This window comes from Sceloporus occidentalis, unplaced genomic scaffold (assembly GCF_023333645.1).
Source record: "Sceloporus occidentalis isolate IW3139 unplaced genomic scaffold, rSceOcc1.0.p SCAF_95, whole genome shotgun sequence".
In the NCBI taxonomy this organism is placed as follows: Eukaryota; Metazoa; Chordata; class Lepidosauria; order Squamata; family Phrynosomatidae; genus Sceloporus; species Sceloporus occidentalis.
In genome coordinates this window covers 1,003,362-1,027,093 of record NW_028317075.1, presented here as the reverse complement: position 1 = coordinate 1,027,093, position 23,732 = coordinate 1,003,362, and the positions used below count along the sequence as shown (strand labels likewise).

At 39.3% G+C, this 23,732-nt stretch overlaps 1 protein-coding gene across 1 annotated transcript; it reads right to left on the bottom strand.

The window, feature by feature from the left end:
- Nucleotides 1-1,446: 1,446 nt before the first annotated feature.
- LOC149284297 (annexin A3-like) lies at nt 1,447-22,714 on the bottom strand. Its single transcript, XM_089496917.1, has 12 exons — nt 22,700-22,714; nt 19,568-19,655; nt 18,451-18,545; nt 17,763-17,876; nt 16,689-16,779; nt 16,137-16,216; nt 5,723-5,779; nt 4,078-4,171; nt 3,260-3,355; nt 2,506-2,564; nt 2,031-2,153; nt 1,447-1,506 (listed from the first exon to the last, which is right to left on the bottom strand). Exons 1-12 carry the CDS (start codon nt 22,712-22,714, stop codon nt 1,447-1,449), a joined length of 972 nt encoding a protein of 323 aa, XP_089353043.1.
- Between the last annotated feature and the right edge of the window lie 1,018 nt (nt 22,715-23,732).

The following is a 23,732-nucleotide window of genomic DNA, read 5'->3' as shown; positions in this document are numbered from 1 at the left end:
CACTTTGCAAGACAGATTCTAATTTATTAGATTCATCAGGGCCTTGGTGTGTCTAGTAAAAAATAAACCCAGTTATAAATTTGGTTAATTAGTTGATTTGGAGACAAAGGGGGCAATTATTATTATTATTGTCTAATATTAAAAGTTTGATGATATGAAAGGGTTAAGTGTGACAAAAATGCAAAAACAGAAGAAACCGTGAAAGGGGCAAATAATGTTTCACAGCACTGTATGTCCTTGGCTTTAGTGAGAGCTTCCACATAAGGAAGAAACGTCTAGGCGTGATCAAGTCCAGACCAATATTAATTAGGCAAGTGGCATTTCCATTTGTAATGGAATTCTGTTTAATATAGGAGTAAGGAGTGAGTCAAAAATTGAGATAAAGGAAAAACGGTGAGACGAGAGGTGGGAAATGAGTGAAATTAAAACCAGAGGCACCAATGCCAGTATATAATACCATATACACCATCAAACAGAGCACCGTGTTCTACACAATCTGCTTGTCTTCTACCTCCTGAGCCCATTGCCTTATGAAAAGCACTATGTTGGATTTTCAGGGCAAGGTGGGGAGCCATCTAGCTGTACATAGACATTTCAGCGGGATGTTTTGAACAAGAATATAGAAATTGGGGTATGTTAACCCCTTAATGACAAAGCCCGTACATGTACGGGCTCCAAATACATTGTTTTTTTTAATGGGTTTAGGGACCGCCCGTTGTCCTAAAGGGTTTAAGTGGCTGCTGGAAACCCATCTGGTTAACTTTCACCTGTAATATTACAACATTCATCGATTCCCAAAAGGAAGCTTAATCCCCTGGCAATCACACCATCTCCAGCATACATCATGCATGGTCAGGAAAATTGCCTGAATTCTGAATGGAGGGTGAAATTCGTGGAAAGTAGTTTATATGCATTTTCCAGCAGCTTAATACCGAATATGCAACAGTGGATGTAGAATGTAAATCTCTACCCAGTACTGTTAGCAGTTCTTGTAAGAAATGTTGCCATTTCTGCTAGAAAGTAGGTCATTCTCTTTCTTATTTGAATCAATGTATCAGAAACATTTAAAAAACTGATCTATACAATACAGGCTATGCTGCCCGTCGGGCTGTGGTCAAACAATCAAGGAGAAAGGATGTAGCACATTAAATATACTACATTGTAGCTATTTCTCTGGTAGTTTTCAAAGAACACCAAGACACAAAAGCCCATACAGCAGCAATTCAGTCCCAGAGTAGGTGATGACATAATGAATATGAGGCATGGACCTAAATAACACTGCACATCAGCTTTCCTGAAGTACAAAACACACTTTATATTTGTGATGATATTAACTCAGAATCACATAGACTACAGAATTTTAAATATTTAATTTCACAGATGCGAGTAGAGTGAAAAACACAGTGTAAACTTTTTTTGTTTTTAAAAAATTCTTTCCTTTTTCATTTAGTCGTCACCTCCGCAAAGTTTCAGCAGTGCTGCCCCATAATCCCCAGACGTATCAGACTGCAAGAAAATGAAAATGAACACAGCAGTTTGTAAATGAAGCCAACCCCTCGATTAACCTGATCTCCTCTAACCTCATGCTTCACTTAAAAAAAATGGAAGAAATTGATAGGGAGGAATAACCAAGCAAATTAGGTCCAGATGGATGCCTCTGATGAGTTAGCATATGCTATGGTGTCCAGCTTCTTGGTTGAAGCTATTGGTTCAGTGCATGACATGATGAGATAAAACTATTTACTATAATGCGCCCAAATTAATTTTACCTGCTAATTAGGGTATTTGAACCATATAATACTTGAATTTAGATCTCTACAAATTTGTGAATCAGAAGCAAGTCACTGAATATTGTTAGACATTACACAAACACACACACACATATATACATATAGAAATATATAACATCCAGCAGCCTGGGTTCAGTTAATAGCTATCAGTCCAAAATAGTCATATATTATATATATATATATATGTGTGTGTGTGCGTGCGTGCGTGCATAATGTGTATGTATATATCCTGGTACTAACCTTGACTGCGGAATGCAGAGAGTACCCAGCCAGCTTCTTGTACTCAGAACGTATATCCAGAAGATCAGCTTCAGATCTAGAAACCATTATTCTTGTCAGGGTGAACTCATCTGTCCCGGCACCCTAATACATAACATATAAAAGCACATTTTATGCCAAATCTTCATGTGCATACTTGCTATGTGCAGATCTTCTCCCCTTGCACAATACAGATTCTGCTTCACAAACAAGCATGGGCACTAACAAATTATTTCATAATCAATTTATTTGCACAGAGGGAGAAAAAGGTGAACTTAATTCACTAGTCACCAAGCTGTTGTACAGGACACATTGCAAAACAAACAGGAAAAAGTGCTTAAAGTCAAATTCAATAGGTTTTATAAAACACCAAAGAATAGTATCCATGCTATTTTCACAAATCCATCTGTTCAATTTACTTATTGCACACCTGCTTGTTTAATAAGATTATTCTCACCTTGAGTGATTTGTGTAACCTTTCAGCAAAAAAAGCTGGAGTGTTCCTTGCACATTTCACTGCAAGAAAACACAGTAAGTCATGTCATTGTGTTCCGGACTTGAATGAAATATAATTATGTATGTAAGAAAGCTTCTCTGTATACATATTTTAAAACATATTCATCTCAGCATAGAGCATTACAGCCCTCTGCAATCTCTTTATGATCATGAACACACCTCTCGCTCTAATCTCTCTACTTTACTACCCTATAAATCGTCCATCTGACTCATCTATACTTTCCTCTAACGGGAGCTGTAGCTCGCTACCAGCTTTACGGATTACAAACGGAACAGTTTTCCAAGCAACCCACCAACGTTTCAATGTCACCAAACTTTACACGGCAAGATATAAAATCTGTTATGAAAGTTGTTAACAGATTGGTAAAATCCTATACACACATCCCTAACATCCTTACTAACTGTGGATATCGCCATCAGTTTTCTATTACACTTGAATCAGTACCTATCGGTTAGACCATTTTGGGAGATCCAAATGTCATTGAAAAGTATTGGAATTACTCTGCTCCAATCCATTCCACAAACCAGACTGCCCTGCTCATGATCAAGGGACCTCAAAAGGTTCTTCTGCAGATGAAAGTTTTTGTAACGTTACATCTTTTTCTATAAAGTCCCAAAAAAGTATCAACTTTATCTACCGTTGAGCCTTTTTTTTTTCTTATTGTTATTTAACCACAGACACGACAATGTCTCACCTATGGCAAGAAGTAAATCTTCAAGATGGCCAGAGATTTCACCAGCAATGCTCTCTTCAATAGTTTTATTGCTGACTTTCTTGTACTCTTCAAATGCTGTTCACGGAAAATAAGACAAATAAAGACAAATATGGATAAAGTATATATCTTTGAATAATATTGGTTACATTAAAACTTGGATTTTTTAAACTGGCAATTTGTTTATCTAACATGATTTACTGAATTAAAGCAATTCTCCAAATATTGAATGAAAATATGAAAATTCGCTTAAGAATAATAATATTTCTCCATAGGTTTTCCACTAGAGCTGCCACCTATATTTTACAGGTAGGCAAGGCAAAAAAAAAAAAAATACTCTGGGACTAATAATTATCCTGTGAAACCAATATAACAGACACTATACATCAAATTTCCAAAGAATTTGGGGGGGGAAACACACAAATTGTTATATAAAGATAAATTTAGATTTACATAATCCCAGGATTAGGTAAATATGTCTAATTTTTCACCAATAGGAAAAACTTTTTAGTTTTGTTATTACCAACAGAATCCATTCCTTACACAATCAACTTTGCTTCTTTTACATTCTTAATTTGTCTGGTGGAGTTAGCAGTTCTCCTCAACTTTCTCTGGAATCTGCTTTAAACACGTATTACTTTACTATGTGTTTAGGATCTGCATCTGTGATAAAATAATTTAGCCTTTTCTCCACTAGCAAAAAAAAACGATACTATAATTATATAGGACTGAAAACATGAGCATTTCTGAACCAACCTTTCAACTATTATGAAACAAAATTACAATGTAATGTGTTATACTTAGTCTGAGTTGGGGAAAGCTTCTCAAACAGAGAACTTCAATAAATTTATCTTCATCTGTTCCCCATTTTTTCTCCCCTGCATTGTATAGGACCTAGAAAGAAAATGCAACATCACAAGAGTCAATAGATTTGTATTTATACTGTGCCACTTATATAAAATTGTGTCATAGGTAGACTGATACATCTTGTGTTCTAGTGGCATATGTATCGACCAGGGTGCCTAGAGTAGCCAGGACTCAAGGCAGAATGTAAACCCTTATAGAGTCCTTTATGTGCTCCTTTTAAACTTTTTATGTAGCGCCTTTCTATAAATTTGTTTTGGATATGATTGGATAGTGCACACTGAATATGTTGCCTGACCTCAATATGTTTTTCGCTATTTGAGGGGTTTGCTGGGTTTAGGGGACAGATAAAAAAGCCTCTCGTTACATGCCTCTCACTGATTTGAAGGGCTTGTTATTTGTATCCTTTCCACCCGTTGTTTTTAAACATCATAATTTGGAGGGATTTTCATTAGAAGCGTATAGCATCTCTGTCCGGAGATTGAAGGTGGTAAATTGGAGACTGGCAGAAGCCTCCAATATCAATTGGCAAGTTATATCACAAAAACCTTATTTGATTTGATTATAACATTATATAAATATATGCAGGTCCAATATAAAGAGCTCTTCGGCGAACTGTTCATTAACAGAAATGAACAAAGAACAAGAGGTCACCCTCTGAGACTGGAAGCGCGCAGGTTTCATAGACGACAAAGGAAGTGATTCTTTACAGTAAGGACAATAAAGGTATGGAATTCACTGCCAAGGGAGGTGGTGTTACCCAAAAGGGGTCTGGATATATTTTTTAGCAAGACATGACATACAGAGCTTCTTGATCCAAGGAGAAATCCAAGTGCCTTTTGGAGTCAAGAAGGAATGTTTCCCCCTTTGCCTTCTTTTGGATCAAGAGTAGAAGGTAGAAGGGTTGAACATGATGACTTGAATTTTACAGACCCTGCAAGGGATCTTTTACATAGAAGGAACCCTCTGAGGTGTCAGCAGTGAGCAATGAGTCAGCATCAGAAGGGAATGTCTTAGAATGTGTTCAGGCATTTAAATCCATTTAAATGTAACAGTGCTCAGCGTTAGCCCTACAACACTCCCAATGCAAAACAGAGGTAGATGTAATATTATATATACACATCTATGGATACATATATACACACATACTGACAAGGGTTAATATTTTGAAACTCATGAAGCAAGGTGATGGCATATTTAGCTCACAATGTCAATAGAATAAAATGGAGGGAACACTTGTCCACCCCTTTTGTCTGCCCACCACGCTGTGAGTTAGCCCCTTACAAATAATGTTTTAATATTGTTGAGCACATCACTAGCAGACCTAAATGTGTCGTGGGCCAAATCACACAGTGTGTTGGATAAACACAGGAGGCGCTTAATCAATGAACAAATCATTAAAATGGATAACCTGCATAATGCAACATTTATAATCCCAAATTGCTACTTGACAAATCGAGCCATTTCAAATGCAGCAATACTGAGTCATTAGTATGTAAAATAAGGGAGGCAAGCTTTATATATCATTCTAAGATGTCAGCGCCTCAGAGCTACAGGGGAGCCACGTCTAGTTTAATTTACCTCTGCATCTTTTTTAGCAAGATGTTCATCCACTTTTGAACTTTCGTCACGTCTGGCCTGTGGGGGGGGGGGGGAAAAAAGGAAAACCGTTTTTCTCATAGATTAAATATATGGAGATTGATTGTGTTTTTGTAAACAGCGCTAAAAGGTCATCCTCAATCTGAGGCAACAATTAAACCCACATCATTTACCAGCCTATGTACCAAATCATATCTCTTCACTCTGATCGGTACCCCATTAAACTTTAATAATGCAATTTATACACAAGTATAATGAAAAGCACAATTAAGCACTGAAGGTTATCACTGACTTGGGATAATTCTAAAGGTTTATAAGTAGTGTACTCGGAGTATAATGTACCATCTTCATTTTCCAAGAAGATAGCACCTTGCTGACAGTTCTTAAACTGTAATAAAATAGCAAACAAAAACTATTTGCAGGATTTATGATTCTGGATTATTCTTCTCATTGCAGTCCCTGTTGTCAAATATGGCCCTCTAAAAGTAATCAACCAGATGCCTCTCATACCGTAGTGTTTACAAATCAAAGGCTACACAGCAAAGCAACTTGTATAAATAAATATATATATATATATATATATATATATATACACATATATATATATATATATATATATATACACACAGAGCCGGCCTTAGGTGTTCAGGCGCCCTGTGCGGGCAACTGTCATGGCGCCCCCCCCCCCCCCATCATGCCCCCCCCCATCATGCCCCCCCCCTAAACATTGACACAAGAAGAGAGGAAAAAAGATCTTTGTAACAAATAATTTTTAATTAAAGATAATTTATGTGCAAGTGCAATAATAACTGGGAAGACTGGTAATAGAAATGTACACCTTCTGGCATTGAAGGTTAAGCTGCTTAACTAAATACCACATGATAACATAGTGATCCACTGAATAAGACATACAAGCCTTTTATTTGCAGGTATAGATTAAATAAAGAAAACCGGTATAGCAATGTAGATCAACTGCATAATCCACAGAAACCCTCTAGTTCAGGTAAAAATCAAATAAACAACACATTGCATTTCAGGAATAGAGCAACTGAATAACATACAAATCACATGCAAACTCAGCAGTGACGTTACAGACAGGGCCGGCCCTATAATGGGGCAGACTGGGGCAATTGCCCCAGGCGGCACTTTAGAAGGGGCGGCACTTTGCCGCCCCAAGCGCTTTTTTTTTTTTTTTTTTTTTGAAGCAGAGGAGAGAGAGAGGGGCACCGAGTGGTTTTCGCTTACCCGCTCGGCGCCCCTCTCTCTCTCTCCTCTGCGGCGAGTCTCCCTGTTCGGTCCCGGCTTGTAATGCAGAGCGCCGGAAGTGACGTCAATTTCCGGCGCTCAGCATTACAAGCCGGCACCGTGGCAGAGCAGGGAGACTCGCCGCAGGACTATTTAAAGGTAAGTACCGGGGGGGGGTCGTAGATTATGGCGTCGGCGAAGTTTAAAACGCCGCCCCCCCCCCCCCGGCGTCGGCGGGGGGGGGCGGCGTTTTAAACTTCGCCCCAGGCGGCGTTAAGTCTTCGGCCGGCCCTGGTTACAGATCAAATAAATAATGCATGGAAACCTTAAATAACAGGCATAGATCACAGGTCGCATGTATGTTTGAACAACCACAACAAACAACCCCTATCACTTCTTAAAATATATATTAGTTAATTAAGAAAATAATTAAACCAGTTACTGCACTTTTAGGAGGTAAAAACCCTTTAATATAAAAACAAAATCTATAAATAGGTATCTTTGCAAAAACCAACTGAACACTGGCAATAACAAGTAAGCTCCATGCTCTAATTGACGAGATAATGGCAGGCATACATAAACTGGCATTTGGTAGTCAAAATCACATTTGTGTATTGACTTAAAAATGTGAATTTGACAACCATAAGCCAGTTTAAAAACAGGAGCAATAATCAGCACATTATAATCAAACATTCCACAATACTGAGCATGTATAGCAGCTAATGCTCTTTTTTATCTAAGATACTGTTAACTTGATTAAATCAGGCTTTTCAAAAGTCAATACTCCTAAAAGGAGACCTATGTCCATTGTCTTTTTTTAATGACTGCTAAGGTTTTTTTAATATGCAGCAGCACTAATTACGTTTTTTTGTATTTATTTGGTATTTTTACTGGCATAAAATGGCGTATCCTTGAATAAAAACGTGTTATGGAGTAACAGTTAAACTGAGCACTATTTTTCCATATGTAAGGGGTGACAAGGGGTGAATCTTTTTTGACCTTTCATTAGATGACATACACTATACAACAAACTTGCACTTACTTAATGTTTTCTTTAATCTTTAATTAATTTTTTCTGTTTTCCAAGCAGGGTACCCTGGATCCTCTTACTCTGGCTGTCTAACGCTCCTGACACCTGCCAATGCTAAATTGCGGAAGGTCACATGACCATCCACGCTGTATGTCAATTTCTGTGCGCGCACGATTGTCAGCTGCAGAGGGGGCGGCGTCTGACACCGCGGCGGTGGTGGCGTACTCTGATCTGCGTACATCATCGCCGCAGCGCCGCCATACACCGGCGTACACCGCGGAGGGGATGGATTGCCGCGGCGGCGTACACCGCGGCGGCGGCGGTGGATCAACGAGGCGTCGGCGCCCCCTGAGGTGTGGCGCCCTGCGCGGCGGCGGTGGATCGCCGCAGCTTCTGTGGATCGCCGCGGCGGCGTACACCGCGGCGGCGGCGTACACCGCGGCGGCGGCGTACACCGCGGCAGCGGACATTGAGGCGGCGGTGGATCATCGGGACGGCGGCGCCCCCTGAGGTGTGGCGCCCTGTGCGGTCGCACAGGTCGCACACCCCAAAGGCCGGCCCTGTATATACACACACACACACACACACACACACACACACCGGTTTTATGCAGCCATCTGTTGGTGACCACTCTGTTCATATATTGGTAACTACAAGATATGAAATCATTTCCAAGCTCTGAGATTTTTTCGAATTTTTTTGTACAAGGACATAAGTCACTAAACTGAGAAAAAGGATGGTACAGCAATAGCCTGTAGAACTTTTGGAACACAGAAATCCCCAAGGTGAAGTAAACATTCAAATGTATTTACCGTCTGCGCAGTTATTTAAGATTTCAGGATGCCTAGGCCCTTTCTATAAATTAGCCATTGATGGTATTATTTTATGATTTTTTTTTTATTATTATTATTATTTTAAGTACCATGAGTCCTAACCCCTCATTTGCAAATTAGTGGGTGATTGGTATAACAACATTAGGGAAAAAACATAAAGAAGAAAATAGGGACCTCTGTGATTAGTAGGGATCTAGGTAGCTAATTACTTTTCCCTTGTGAAGAAAAGTTAGTTACATGATGCAAAACTATAAAAAGAACACTGGATTATCAGTAGGTATCTGGTTCTGAGTTTCCCTAGTCATGTCCCCTTACTGTCTAGTAGGGCTGCAACTAACGATTATTTTCATATTCGATTAGTTGGCCGATTACTTTCTCGATTAATCGGATAAAAAAACAATGCTAATTGTTTGTTTATTTAAAATAAAAACTTATAATTTACATTAAGATGTGTCATTAACACTTATCTCTTTATCACAATGGCATTTCTCTATTTGCCTTCTTATTTTACTGACATAATTAAAGCTACATTTTATAAAGGTACAAGAAACCAAAACACATTATTTCTCAAACTAAGTTTTACCAAAATACCAAAAAAAGGTTTTACTAGTAAATATTCATTCATGTAAACTATTTTTTCATATTTAATAAAAACTGAAGGGAAGTAGCGGAGGTTGCGTACATCGCGCACTAAAATCCATATCCCCTGCAGCGCTGCAGGGGACCTGGATCCTCTCCGGCAGCCGGTCGCGATGCGCACAGACAGCCTCTTCTCCCCTCCACTTCCGTTGGGGCTTCCATGATGGTGCGCCGGGCCGGAAAGTCACGTGACACCGGAGTTCAGTAATAGAAGCCCCAGCGGAAGTGCAGGGGAGAAGCGGAAGTGGAGGGGAGAAGCGGAGGATGTCTGCGCGTTTTGCACAGACCCTCAACGGCTGGCAGAGAGGAAGAATCCAGGTCTCCTGCGGGGGACCTGGATTCTAGTGTTATAATCCGATCTCTATTTGAGGTCGGATTATAGAAGGAGGGGAGTTTTTCAGAGCATTTGCTCTGAAAAAACTAATTTTATAAATCGATAAAAATCGATTCAACTAATCGTTGACAACTATTTTTATTATCGATTTTATCGATTCGTTGTTGTTGCAGCCCTACAAGTAACTAAACCAGAAGAAATGAAACAGATATTGAATTACTCCAGTCCTGTAGGAACTGCCTCAAAGGTCTTCTTGAATCACAGGTAGTTACCGAGAGGTCTCCCTTTCCTGGGGAGTGGCTTTGTGAGAAGGTGAGCATAAGTAGATGTGGAGGCTGGGCAAGCCCAAGACAGTCTTATGTGAGCAAGGTGTAGGAGGGAAAGTAGGCAAGGAGTGGGCATAGTCAAACACCACTTCCCTGCTCAGAGAAGAAAGTGAGAGAGAGAAATTGTCTTGGAGACCAAGGGAAGCAGCTTGTCACTCCCGGAGTTTTCCCAGGTATGTTTATAACAAATAAAGCAAATTTGAGATGCATCAACCAAGAAAGGCCATCTGCTTCATAGCCTGTCCTATAGTGAGCCCCCGCTTGTGAACATCTCAAGTTTAAGCTCTCTTATGCCGTTACAGTGAGACAAATTAGCCCTGCACAAGGGAACCCACAAACAGCAGACATACATTTTGGCCTTCATGGCCTCATCAGTGGGGTATGGTTGGTACAGTAGGCACAAGTAAGCAAGGAGGTCCCTGTCTGGACTCACCTTTACACTTGGAATGGCCCCAAGAGATTTCAAAAGGGGAACATTTCAACAAAGCAGATTAGACACACATCAACCAGGAATGGACAGCTGCTTCATAGCCTGTCCTACGGTGAGTGCCGGCTTGGCAGCGTGTTTAACAAAAATAGGGATAATGACAAATACAGATCTCAATTTAACACTGGTTGTTTACTACTAAGGTATCTAGAGCAATACCGTATTTGCTCGATTATAAAAGACAAGGTCTTTTTCAGGGCAAATCCTCTAAAAAAATACCCCTCGTCTTATAATCGGGGTCGTCTTATAATCAGGCCTCCAATAATGCCTCCAATTTGGAAACCCAAGGAAACGATTTCCCTCTGTAAATAATACGAAATTTCTGGCCCTGTTTAAAATAAAACAATAATCCCTATAATTGTTTTACTTCCACAACATCACAGCTACAAATCCTGTAAACAAATTTCCTAGTACCTCATTTCTAGATGGGGGGGGGGGAAATAAAAATCACATGCAATACTCTACTCTGCTGAGCATTACAAGCCGGCACCGAGACCGAACAGGGAGACTCGCCGCAGGACTGCTGAAAGGCAAGTACAAGGGGGGGGTAAGGGTAGATAATGGGGGGGGTGGCAGGAACGGAGGGAGAGAAAGGGTAGATATGGGGGGGGGGCGGCATTTTGCCTTGGGCCGGCCCTGGGGGTATGAGAGGTTATACTTAATGCTTATTCTGTCTCTGATTAACATTTTAGGGGTCCTTTCAACTCAAACCCATTCTATGTTTAAGAGTCAATACACCATTCGGGTGAAATGCTATGTGCATGCCTGATACCCAATGGCTTCCAAAGCAGAGACGGTTTAAAGCTACTCTGCTTGGATGAGTTGCTTGGGCAATTGATTTTACAATGGGCAACAGAGAGCTCTCCTGGCATATGGATCTGGAAGAGTTAAAGTTGTCATAATCTGGAACTATAAAGATTTAATCTCAGGGTAAAGGACATATTCTCAGAGTCACAGATACCTGACTGATACAAACAGGATAATCTGCAGGACAGGATATGAACCCAGTTGTCGGGTCTTGCATAGGAAATTCTGGACGGTTGTTAGGTATGGCAGGTAATTAATAGTCTCAGAGCCAGTAACTACATTACAATTATTATTATGCAAAACACGGGGAATTTAAAGGCTTTGGTTAGAGTAGCACATTCACAGAGGATAACCAAGCATGTATGGAGGTTATAGAATTTGAGTCTTACTGGCCAGCAGCAGCATTTACTCGTAAGAAGAAATATTCTATTGTGACATGAAATATTAATGTGAATTATAATATAATCTATTCATGCCAATAAAATATAAAGGTTCCGGTAGAAACACACACAGTAAACTAAACGGTAAATATGAATCTAAAATGTGTCTGGTTAATGGTCTAAATGTTTTTGCTCTGCTTGTATAATAAAAAAGCCACATAGCAAAGCTGGAGCTTTTAATAATTATGTAATGTATCTGTTTGTTTGTGGAGTCCTAGGGCCGTACAGAAGACTGCATTCACCATATAGGACATTAACTGGACAACAATGGGTTAAAATAAATATTTTATTTCCTCAGTTAAGAGACGCTAAAGCCACACCTAGATGCAGTTTTTCCATATAAGGCATGTTAGAGCCACACCCACTTTACATCATAAAGCTTAGCAGGTAACCATATAAGGGTTTGTTAAAGCCACACCCACATTGCATCATAATGCTTGCTGTCATAATAGACCAAGCAGGTGCCTGCAGTGTGTGAGCCCAGATGGGATAGAAGATCTTTTTAACTACACCAGCAACGTCTTAAGAGGTCCTCTTCTCATCATTTTCACAAGGTCAAGAGAGTGCCAGTGAAGGCTTGTTCTTTGAGGCAGAGTTAGATGGAAGGCCAGAGATTGCTATGTGCCTAGGTGGTCCGAGTCAGGCTGCAGTACATGGGAGGTAATTGTAACCTTTTCAGTTTTGCACTTGGCACCCTGGACCCCTCTTAGCACTTTTATTTTTATTTGTCACTAGCCGCGGCCCTTTGACTTGGTGTACAGAGCATACAGCGTTTATTACACCAGTCTGAAGGGCTGGGGCTTCAAGGATGGAGCTATTTATCTATACAGCTGCACCGTTTCTTTCACCGCGCACATGCAATTTTTTTTTTGGACCTATGATTTTTTAATTTCATTGATCAACCTGCATCAGACATGCAAACTGAATTTTTTTTGTTCTATTTATTTTGAAAATGCCATGATGGAACCAAGAGTACCCCCACCCATCAACTGGTGATTTCAGTGGTCCTTGCCCTTGCAGGGAGGGTTCAGGAAGATTCGGCCTTCCTGTAGGGGTTCTGGCTGAGAAGGGAAAGAAGAGGCAGCCTATCCCTTCAGTGAGCGCAGCCCCCACAAGAAAAGAAGGGGGCCTGGTGTTCACAGTGGCCCTACCAGCCCTGGCCCTTTCACCTGGTGTGCGGTGCATGCAATGTTTATTACATCATCCGAAAGGGCTGGGGCTTCAAGGATGGAGCTCTTTATCAAGTCTGCAAAGTTTCTTTCACAACGCATATATGCAAATTTTTTTGTGATAATTTTTTTTACATTTCATTTTGCAAACTGCATCAGACAAGCACCCGGAATTTTTTTTTGTTCAATTTTTTTTTTTTTTTTATTTTTTTTTTTTTTTTTAATGCCATGCTGGAACCAAGAGATTCTGTTTTTTTCTGGTGAGGGGGGAGCACTTCAGAGTGCCCCCCCCATCAATTGATGATTTCAGTGGTCCTTCCCCTTGCAGGGAGGGTCCAGGAAGATCTGGCCTTCCAGTAGATGTTCTGGCTGAGGAGGGAAAGAAGAGGCCACCTATCTTTTCAGTGAGTGCAGCCCCCAAAAGAAAAGAAGAAGGGGATCTGGTGTCCGCCATGGCCCTACTAGCCCCGGCCCTTTCACCTGGTGTGCGGTGCATGCAATGTTTATTACACCAACCTAAAGGGCTGGGGCTTCAATGATGGAGCTCTTTATCAAGTCTGCACGCCTTCTTTCACAGCGCACATGCAGTTTTTTTTTTTTTGAGTGATGATATTTTAATTTTATTGATCAAACTGCATCAAACAAGCACTGGTACATTTTTTTTGTTCTATTTGTTTTGAAAATGCCATGATGGAATGAAGAGTTTATATTTTTTCTGGTGAGGGGGGCACTTCAGAGTGCCCCCCATCAATTGGCGACTTCAGTGATCCTTACCCTTGCAGGGAGGGACCAGGAAGATCCGGCCTTCCTGTAGGCTTTCTGGCTGAGGAGGGAAAGAAGAGGCCACCTATCCCTTCAGTGAGTGCAGCCCCCAAAAGAAAAGAAGGGGGTCTGGTGTCCACCGTGGCCCTAGTAGCCCCGGCCCTTTCACCTGGTGTGTTTAATACATCATCTGAAAGGGTTGGGGCTTCAAGGATGGAGCTCTTTATCAAGTATGCACTCTTTCTTTTACCCCACACGTGATATTTTATTTTTTATCATGATTTTTTCATTTCATTGATCAAACTGCATGAAACAAGCACCCGTAATTTTTTTTGTTCTATTTGTTTTGAAAATGCTGTGGTGGAACCAAGAGTTTTTTTTTTCTGGTGAGGGGGGAGCACTTCAGAGTGCCCCTCCCATCAATTGTCGACTTCAGTGGTCCTTCCCTTACAGGGAGGGTTCTGCGGTCCGTTCCTGATCCAGGGAAAAGTAACCGATCGCCATTTCCAGGGGTCAGGAAGGAATTTTTGGCTTGGAATACAATCTTTGTCCTCCAAGTTTTTTCGCCTTCCTCTGGATCACTAGGATATGGACTGCAGACTAATTCTGGAAGGATTTTTCCCCTTTAGGGCTGTTTAATTGCACCAAAGGTTCTTTGTTTCCTTACTTGTCACTGTACTATTTTCTCTTATAACTTAAATAAAAAAATGTTTTTTCAACAAAAATGTAAACTCTCTTGTGATTTCTTTTGAGTCTGTTAACATAAAAATAGTGTGAAGGCAACACAGGATAAACATTCTTATGATGTCATAGTACGTCTCACTGGCAGGCTGTGAAGATTCCATTCATTACAGGTAATCCCTGGTAAGGTAATTGATGAAGGCCTTGATAATATTTGTAATCACTATGTCATTGAGTCTCATTTTTATGTCATCAGCAAAAGCACATAGGGGGGCGAACTTAATTTGGAAGACTCTTGAAAAAAATCCTAATATTCGTAACGAGTGGGGGATAAGCAAACACTTTATTATCAATAAAACGGCCCTCAAAAAAAAAAAAAAGTAAGTGGACTGAAAAGTTTGTGATGAACCGAAAGACTTCTTGAGATAAGATTCACAAAGTGGGAATGCTGGAAGCCCACTGGGACAGAAACACTCTGTTTTTAGCCCACAGCTGACCACACTGTCCACTGAGAGGGCCTTTCCGTAACTGCATCCATTGCAGGACATTGTAGGAGATGGCAGTGAGGAAGGAAATAAAAATACAGAAAGGGTTGGAATCTCTAGCAACATCAGGAGTTAACACAGAGATATAAATCTGTTTTGTATTCCTCGGGCTGTTACAAAGAGTTTGCAATCTGGTGAATGTGAAACGTAAATGTACTCTATATTGGTCGGACAAATCTATACATAAAACATTTAGAAGCCGGCAATGAAAACCAAGGGGCCAGTCAATGAGATTCAACATAAAATAACAAAAAAATCTATAGACATCAGTAAAACTGTAGAAGCCATTGCTACCTGGCTCATGGAATCTGTCCATCCATTTATAATGTCCAACCAACAGAAAAGATCACCAGACCCAATAAACAGAACCTGACCCTTTTTTGTATGTATTCCATATGCAAACCTTATATTGTGGCCTCACTGGGGAGGGGGAGATGTGGATCTTAAATGGGCTTCAATTTCATCAGAGCTTCTTCCCTAAACATAAAAAGGAGGAGGCACACACCAGATCACCCTTGATAAAGACATTCTGTCAAAACCGTGGGGGTCCTCCGTGTTACCGCTCACTGGTATTGCTTTTTTATTACCATTTATGCATATTTTATGTATTTTTTCTTTATATATTTTTTTCCCATACAGTATTGCTTTATTTTTGTAAAAAAAGCGTATTGTGGCATGTTTTAGTATGCGCACGTCCTTTATTTTTGGTCATTTAGGATCTCAAGAGGTGGAACTCCAACCATATAAACATTATTCATATCTTAAAACTACAGGTAGTCATTTTTTAACAATTGTGCCAAGAACACTGGCATACGAGAAGAAATTAAAATTCACTACCATGTTAAACTGTTCTTTAACCAGTATATGCGATTAACTCATTTGCATCAGTCTGTGTACCATCTATACTCAACAAACACTAGACCAGAGCTTGTCTCTCAGCTTTTATCCATAGGAAAGCTTCTTGAAATTTTTTTTACATTGTAACAAGTAAAACAAATATTTTTTTCTATATAACAAAACATGGATTTAGTATGGGCAAGTTATGAGCCTCCAGTTTAACATGACATAACAGCCACTCTTTGAGGATCTTGGACTTACATTGGCTAAGAACAGCAGGGCTTTCCTGAAATCACCCGATGTCTCAGAACTAATTTCATCCCCAAGGCTTTTACCATACGCTGAAAAAAAACAAAAAAACAATAGGGTCAGGTATATTTTATGGGGCTCCAAATTAATTTACATTCAAGTTAAATACTAGATTAACATTTTAATGATAATTGGGCGAGGGGTCAAAGAAATTAGATCAAGGTAATTTAAATGCAAAACAGTGAGAATGCGTAACACACAAACAGAAACAATTACCAAATAACTAAAATTGAGACTTTTTGGAGAAAACCAAACTTAATGAGCCCAGGTGCAAAATCTTGAAGACAATATAAAAAACAAACAAAAAAAAAAAAAACTTCCATTGGCATCAGTGTCTGGCTCTGAGATATTTGCCATTGGCCAATAAAAGAAGGGAATACTAAAATACCTTGAACTTGTGGTTTAACAACAATGAAGGAACATGGTAAACTGGTGAACGTTTCCTTTTATATCCAATCCCAAAATTTCCATGCTGTAAATATAAACCCTAAATAAGACATGTACCTGTATAATAAGCATCTCCAACATCTTTCATTTGTTTACTGGTCCTTGAAGCTAAAATTTCTATTAATATGCTTTCAGTTGTCCCCGTGCCCTTAAATAAAAGAAAATAGTAATGCATGTTATATGTATGTGTCTGTATAAAGGGATGGTGCTAGAGAAAGAACACATACTCTGAGATTACTCTGACCCACATGGACCAGACCACATATAACCCAGAGATACTAGCAGTGAGTAGGAAACTAAATGTATACAAGGGTGAGTACACCAAGGTATCCTTGCCATCCATGGAGCAAAATGGAGGGATGAAGTGCAGAGAAGGATGCATGCAGTGGGAAGAGGACCTAGAAATAAAACTAACACTGCCCTATTCAGGGAAAGAAATACTAGCAAATGACATTACATAAACTAAATTAACATAATTACGGCTGGGCAGGTATTGGAAACCCAGAGCAAACCCTAATCATGGCAAGGACTGATCACTACAAGACACTTGAGAGCCACTGAGGAGACCAATGGAACTAAGGATAAACTAAGAAATATCCAAGAAGCACTAGTACTTGCACATCCAGTCCCAACCATAAAGGGAATGGCTCATTTTACAGATATAATCTCTATACATATAAAAGCCTTGCCACCAGAACTGTCACACTGGGTGGGACTTAAAGCACAATGAACTGTGATTGGACCTACGCTCTATACCCTGCCCAATGAGACTTTGCCTACAAAGAGCTGACAAAGAGCTGCCGCATAGTGCTGTATGGGAGGGTCTAAAAGAACATCCAAATAGTGCTGTGTGCAAGCAGGGGTGAGGGGCTGCCCAATAGACCCCTGTGCAAGGGGAGAGTGAGGGGCTGCCGTATAGCGTTAAAAGGGGGAAGAGTGGAAAACAAACAGAAAAGGAGAAATAACAGGGGGAGGAGTGGACAGAAACAGAGTTAGGGAGAGAAAGAAAAAAAAAGAAAATTGTACGTCCTGACACATACATTACTATATACTTATAAAAACATGCCTGATACACATTATAGAAAGAGTTTACTTGGGACACTTAAGATAGAAAATAGACCAATCACTCACTTTCATTGACTTTTTTATTTGTTTTGCATCAAATAAAGCTGGAGACAGAATGAGGGACACCATGAGATGTTCAAAGTTACCAGAAAGGTCACCTTTCAAGTCATCTTTAAGTTCCTGTATAAAGCAGAACACTGTTAATGCAACATAGAAGTGAAGATCTAGTATATAACCTCATAAAAAATTGTTTTGCAATAAAAGTTTGTCTTATATTCTGAAAAATACAGCATACCTCTGATTCCTATTGTTACATAGCTACCTTGTTTGTATAAGGCTGCCACATTATACATAGTTTGGAGAATAATACAAGGTTGCACTTGATCTCATCCCTGTAGGACAAGACCATCTTTGGCATGTGCAAATTAATCTGTTTATTTAACAGCTCTTTGCCACAGATTCCGTAGGTCTAATGAGGCTCCTTACAAAAGAGACTGTAAGACCATTCTCATATAATCATATAGACTGCCACAACTGACTCCATGTTATTTAACTTTGGTAATGGTTCTTCCCCTTACCATGCGTGAAGACCACCAACTCAGATGAGATATTGCCTGTATTCTAATAATTTAACTAACTTTTTTTGATAGGATGGCTCAGAACTGAAGAGCCCCCTTATCTGAATCTGAAGAATTTCCTTCCATTTTCTTGTTCACTGTTAAAAATTCTTCATTACAATCTGTTGTGTCATTACCTTCCCACAGGCAGCCTGATATTCCTTGGCAATGAGCTGCCTCTGTGCATTTGACCTCTGGGTCAGAATGTTGATTAATGAATCCTCATCAGTTCCTAGCAGTTAAGACATATATAAATATATATTAGAATGTGAAACCTTCAGCCCTATTTTCATGTTAAATGCATATTAAAGTTTATTTTTCATGGGCTGCAGTGTAGTTTACAGCATGTAACTCCTCCCGAGCTGCTTCTACTGAAAGCACAGAGCATACCACAACACGCATCTGGCACATGCTCAGTAGAACTCCCCTTCTAGTCAATGGGAGATGAGCTCTAAATAAAATCAATTGGAGTAGCAGCAGCCAATCACATCTATTTTATGTGAACAATGATGCTGGCATACATGTGATTGGCTGCTGCTTCAGTGACCAAGGTGGAAGTACTGTACACACTAACATGTCCTGGTGTCATTGGTGGCTGGGGAGGACTTAAGGTACACTGAAGTTTCATAACTAAACAATGCATGATCCAATTCCCGTGCAACAGCTTGGAGTCCGGGTAAAATGCACTCCAGCATGCATTTAAAAAATAAAAATAAACTACATTATTAATGCTGTTTAAACCAGGCTTCTTCATAAAAAAGTAAGCCCATAAGAAGTTAGAACTGCCAACTGGTATGATTAAAGAATTGTCACCCCAGGGCTGTTATTAGACAACATTTTAAAAATATGCAGTACAGATTTGCAACCATTATGCAAGTAGATAACTATATTACAAGCAGCGTACTTGCTAGAGACAGCGCCAAATCCATTAGATACAGGAAGAGTCATGTCCAAATTATGAGGCATTACTGAATAAACCAAGATAAGCACTCTAACCATACGTAGAAGCAAACCGAGCAGTATTAGGACCATAGATCACACAGTACTATTTAGCATGTTGGGAGGTCGAGCATGGAGTGAAGCATTTACAACAACAACAAATAAAATACAAAGTCAGGCCATGTTCCAAGGACATGTAAGAAACACACAACATGGTTAATGATAATGATAAAATCGGCTTTTCAGGGATACTAGTACTAGTAGTATTAAATAATAATAAGAAATAATAAAAGTATAGTTCCCCTTTAAACTCACCAAGTCCTTTGATTGCTTTTCGGACAGAATCTGCATCTTTGCCTGCATTGAAGCCAGGAGCATCTTTAACAGTTCCTTTAACGCCAACCTAAATGGGTTAAACAGACACAAAACACCCTTACTACTGAACTAAGTATAATAATATCATATCATGTATCACATCAGTTTCTGGGAACCTCAGTGTCATAGTCATAGCTATTTATAAAAGTATATTATTATTATGTATTGCTGTATATAGAGCCATCCTATTCTGGGGCTGTACAATGGGATACGCAAAACAAAAACAGAGACCAGTGACTTTTTAAATGTTATTTTATCTAAGAATATATTACAAAACTTTAAATTATATTCTGTCATGAGAGTGAACATCTGTATAGTTTTCTTAATATAAGGCAATTTCTCTTCACAATCAGACTCTTCCTTCCAGGTCGTCTGTATGGTAGCAGTTTTGTGGCCCTTATATTGCTCTGTCTGTAGTCCATAATCCTTTAGCAAGCTAAAGCTTTATGGTGCAGTTCTGAGAATAGCCCCCTTATAGTATATTCACTCCAGCCTTTGACTTATGCAGAATGTAGACATCTCTAAATGGTCCATCGAATCAAGAATATGGTCTGAAACGCCTAAGCAATGTTTTGCAAGTACTCTGTCTTTAGCCAGCATGAGGATAGTGGAAGCCTTTGACGTGGTCATTAACGTACTATAGTAACTTCAGACCTGGTTGCTAATGCAGGTGTTTCTTTATGGGGGGGTGTTGTAGTCCTGAAGGTCACTCACCAGTTTATTGCACTAATATATCAAATAAATCCATTAACAATTTTTGGTGATTTATATGATGGGAAATTCAAGTGACTATTTTTTTCTTGTGGTTGGCCTCATATTTTGTAGGAGTGACACATTTAAAAAATACTAAAGCCTTACAAGTATTTGAGAGGTCCTACAAAATGCTTTTAAATTCAACGTTTTAGACCCAATAATTTGACTATTCTGATTGTGAACAAACATAGTCTTTATTATTTTGTGTGTGTTTGCCAAGTATTTTTGACAATACTACTGTGTGATAAATATGAGATGGACACAGCCATTTATCAGAAAAAGAGATTAACTGCTCTTACAAGCTAGTATAGCACAACAATGGAAACCCTTGATCTGGAGAGCCACTGTTGACATAATGAGTTCTGGGAAAGGAAGGAAGGTTATTAGCTGCAGTACTGCAGGAAATCACATTTCCAAGTAAACATTGAATCTCTTGGAAAAAATGAATCTTGCAGCTGAAGGTTATCAAAAGATTGGACCTCAAACAAGTACAACTTGTGGAAGGTCTGATTTCTCCAATGACAATTTTATTATAACAGATAGATTCCTGTAAATATACTTTTGCTCTTCAGAAGGACTGTAATCTATCAATGACAAGCTGAAGGAACATGTGAGCATGGCCTCTCCTAAAACCAGATGTATTCAACACTGGCGGTGTGTGAGGGTTGCCAAGATAGGTAGACTTTAGTTTTGGCAAGCTTGTGGTAAATAAGCAGACCACTAAAAATCATTTGACATATATAAAGTAGAAAAAAAGAAATATAAAATGCATAACCTAACTGGAGAAGACATCCTAAGCTATGCCATGCTTTTATTTATGAATGGATCATGGGACACGGCCCCAACTCTACTTGAATTCAGAATGCCTCAGCCTCTATTAGTGAGCCCCAAGTTTTTATATCCACTTGGATTAACTCAGGAAAACATTAAAATGGAAACACGACGTAGCTTTGTGGGTCAGTACTCCTTAGTACATTTCTAGAAACTATGGTAAACTATGAACAAGAAATGTATAATACATACATATAGGAAGAAATGTGACAGAGAAAAGAGATTACGTTCACAAATGCTGGATAAAGCAAAAATAGAAAATGCTTAAGGAGAGAAGTGGAGCAAGGTAACAAAGATAGAACAAAGGACACATAACAATGAACAGAGATACCATCAAATAATAGACGCACTCCAACACCAGATGAGGAGAATGTAGCAAGCAAGGAATGAACTTACTGCATAAAAAGAGCAAGATTTAGGGTGAAACCCCAAATGTATTTGGCTACGGGGTCTAAGCACCATTTGGCTTCATTTCCTACTCTGACCTAGTTGTTAGAATGGATGTGGGGCTGTTGTTAGAATGGATGTGGGGCTGTTAGAATGGATGTGGGGCTGTTAGAATGGATGTGGGGCTGTTGTTGTCTACCTGCATCTCTGCCAGCACAGTGTATGCTCCCAATGCGCACCTGCTTGTGGCCTGTGCTCTGAACAAACCATAATTATCAGATTATGGAGGAAAAAAATGTCTTCTGTCAAGTCCCCTGACGAAAATAAAATGGAAAGGGCTGGTGCTTGGCATGACCTGCAAGGCAATGATGGCAACCATGCTTATCAGCACGAGCACACAGGTACCTCTACCATCTGATATGCTCACATCTGTAAAATAAACCAGGAATATTTTGATGTTTCTGGGAGGCAGCTCTTCAGAACAAAAAACCCCAAAATCAGACCATGAGCCATCACAATTTTAGAAAAGTAGCTTAGAACCCACTAATTCAGTTCTCACAATAGGTTTTCAGAGCTGTTACATTTCAGTTCCTCTGCCCACTGACAAAGGCTTGTGGAATGCGACCGTCATTGTTTATTGTAAATCCTTTCCTGATTTTCTGGCGCTCAAAGTAAAAAGCAATGGATATTTCCACTGTTTTTTTTGTACATTACTGTTGCATCTAATGAAGGTTTGGTAGAAACTTGGTGATTTAGACAGTTCAGAGTAAGATTCATTTGCTCCATTATATAAATATTTATTTTTTTCTTATTTATTCAGCTCACAAAAACACTCCAATAACCAATTCTGACTACATGATATCTAAACAGAGGTTATATTATAGCTCGCACAATTACTTTTCAAAGCTGGTCAAACCAGTTGTATTATGCTTTATATAGAGCTGAGACTTTGAAGTTAATGGTGAAAGTTTACAATCTGTCAATATTTATGTAAAAAAATTGAGCCTATAAAAATACATACATTGTATGCGTGAAGATGTCTAGGGAAGGCATAGCTTAGCTCAGTAACGTAGACCCCGAATCTCTTGCTGTTTTACTTACCCATGCAGATGCCATGCTGGTTTCAAATGAATCTGAAATGAAAAATTACAAAAGAGTTCAGAAAAATAAGCCAAGCTTTACTCTCAACGAACAGTAAGGCCATATCCTTCCTATTACATCATCCCCTGTACCAACGCTTGGCTCTTTCTATGAGGGTTGTGACCTAACCCGTATCTGCCAAAAAAACAAAAACAAGCCTGTAGAGCAAGCTGAATCTGGCCACATTGGGCAATGGCCATGTTTGCTCTGCAGGTGGTATGCACTTGCATTTATCTGTCTTACTGGCACAAGCAGGCAGTAAATGAATGGGTACTGTGTCTATTGCCTGTTTTACAGGGTAAAATGGACAGTGAGACAGAGAATTACAGATTCACAAAAAATGAGCATGATTGACCCTCTTAGTACAGCATCATGTACAAAATAAGACAACATAATATATATACATAATAAGAATACACAGAACGAGCAGAAAATCAATGATGTAAAGAAATAGGAGCATTAAGCATTCAAGCAAATGGCACTGAAGTAAAGTGGACCTATCATCAAAAAAGGTGCAGATTACACTGTCTACTGCAGGTATGTATGTAACACATTATATATATTTATATATTATCCTTATGACAGGGGTCAACAAATCTGGTATGGTTCCTGGTACGACCCCCCCCATACTAACATATACTAAAACTCTTAATGTGCACAATAACATACTAACATGCTTACGTACATTATCATACTTACACACACTAACACAGTAACATACCGTATTTGCTCGATTATAAGACGACCCCCCAAATCTGAATATTAATTTAGGAAAAAAGAAAAAGCCTGAATATAAGACCACCCTATAGGAAAAAAGTTTTACCAGTAAATGTTAATTCATGTAAACTATTTTTTTTTAATAAAAGCTATGATTGAGAAAAATATTTTGGTTTTATTTCCTAAAAGTTAGCACTTATGCACATCTACCCCAGAAATGCCTTATACCCCCTATATGCCACTGTGCCCCATGATATGCCTTTTAACCCTCTAAATG

Excerpts from the sequence above, each read along its gene's own strand:
- LOC149284297 (XM_089496917.1), bottom strand. Across the intron at positions 17,877-18,450 it reads ATCAGGCTGCCTGTGGGAAG|GAACTTAAAGATGACTTGAA; the intron begins GTAATGACACAA and ends TGCTTTATACAG. Across the intron at positions 5,780-16,136 it reads CCCTGCTGTTCTTAGCCAAT|GCCAGACGTGACGAAAGTTC; the intron begins GTAAGTCCAAGA and ends CCCCCCCCACAG.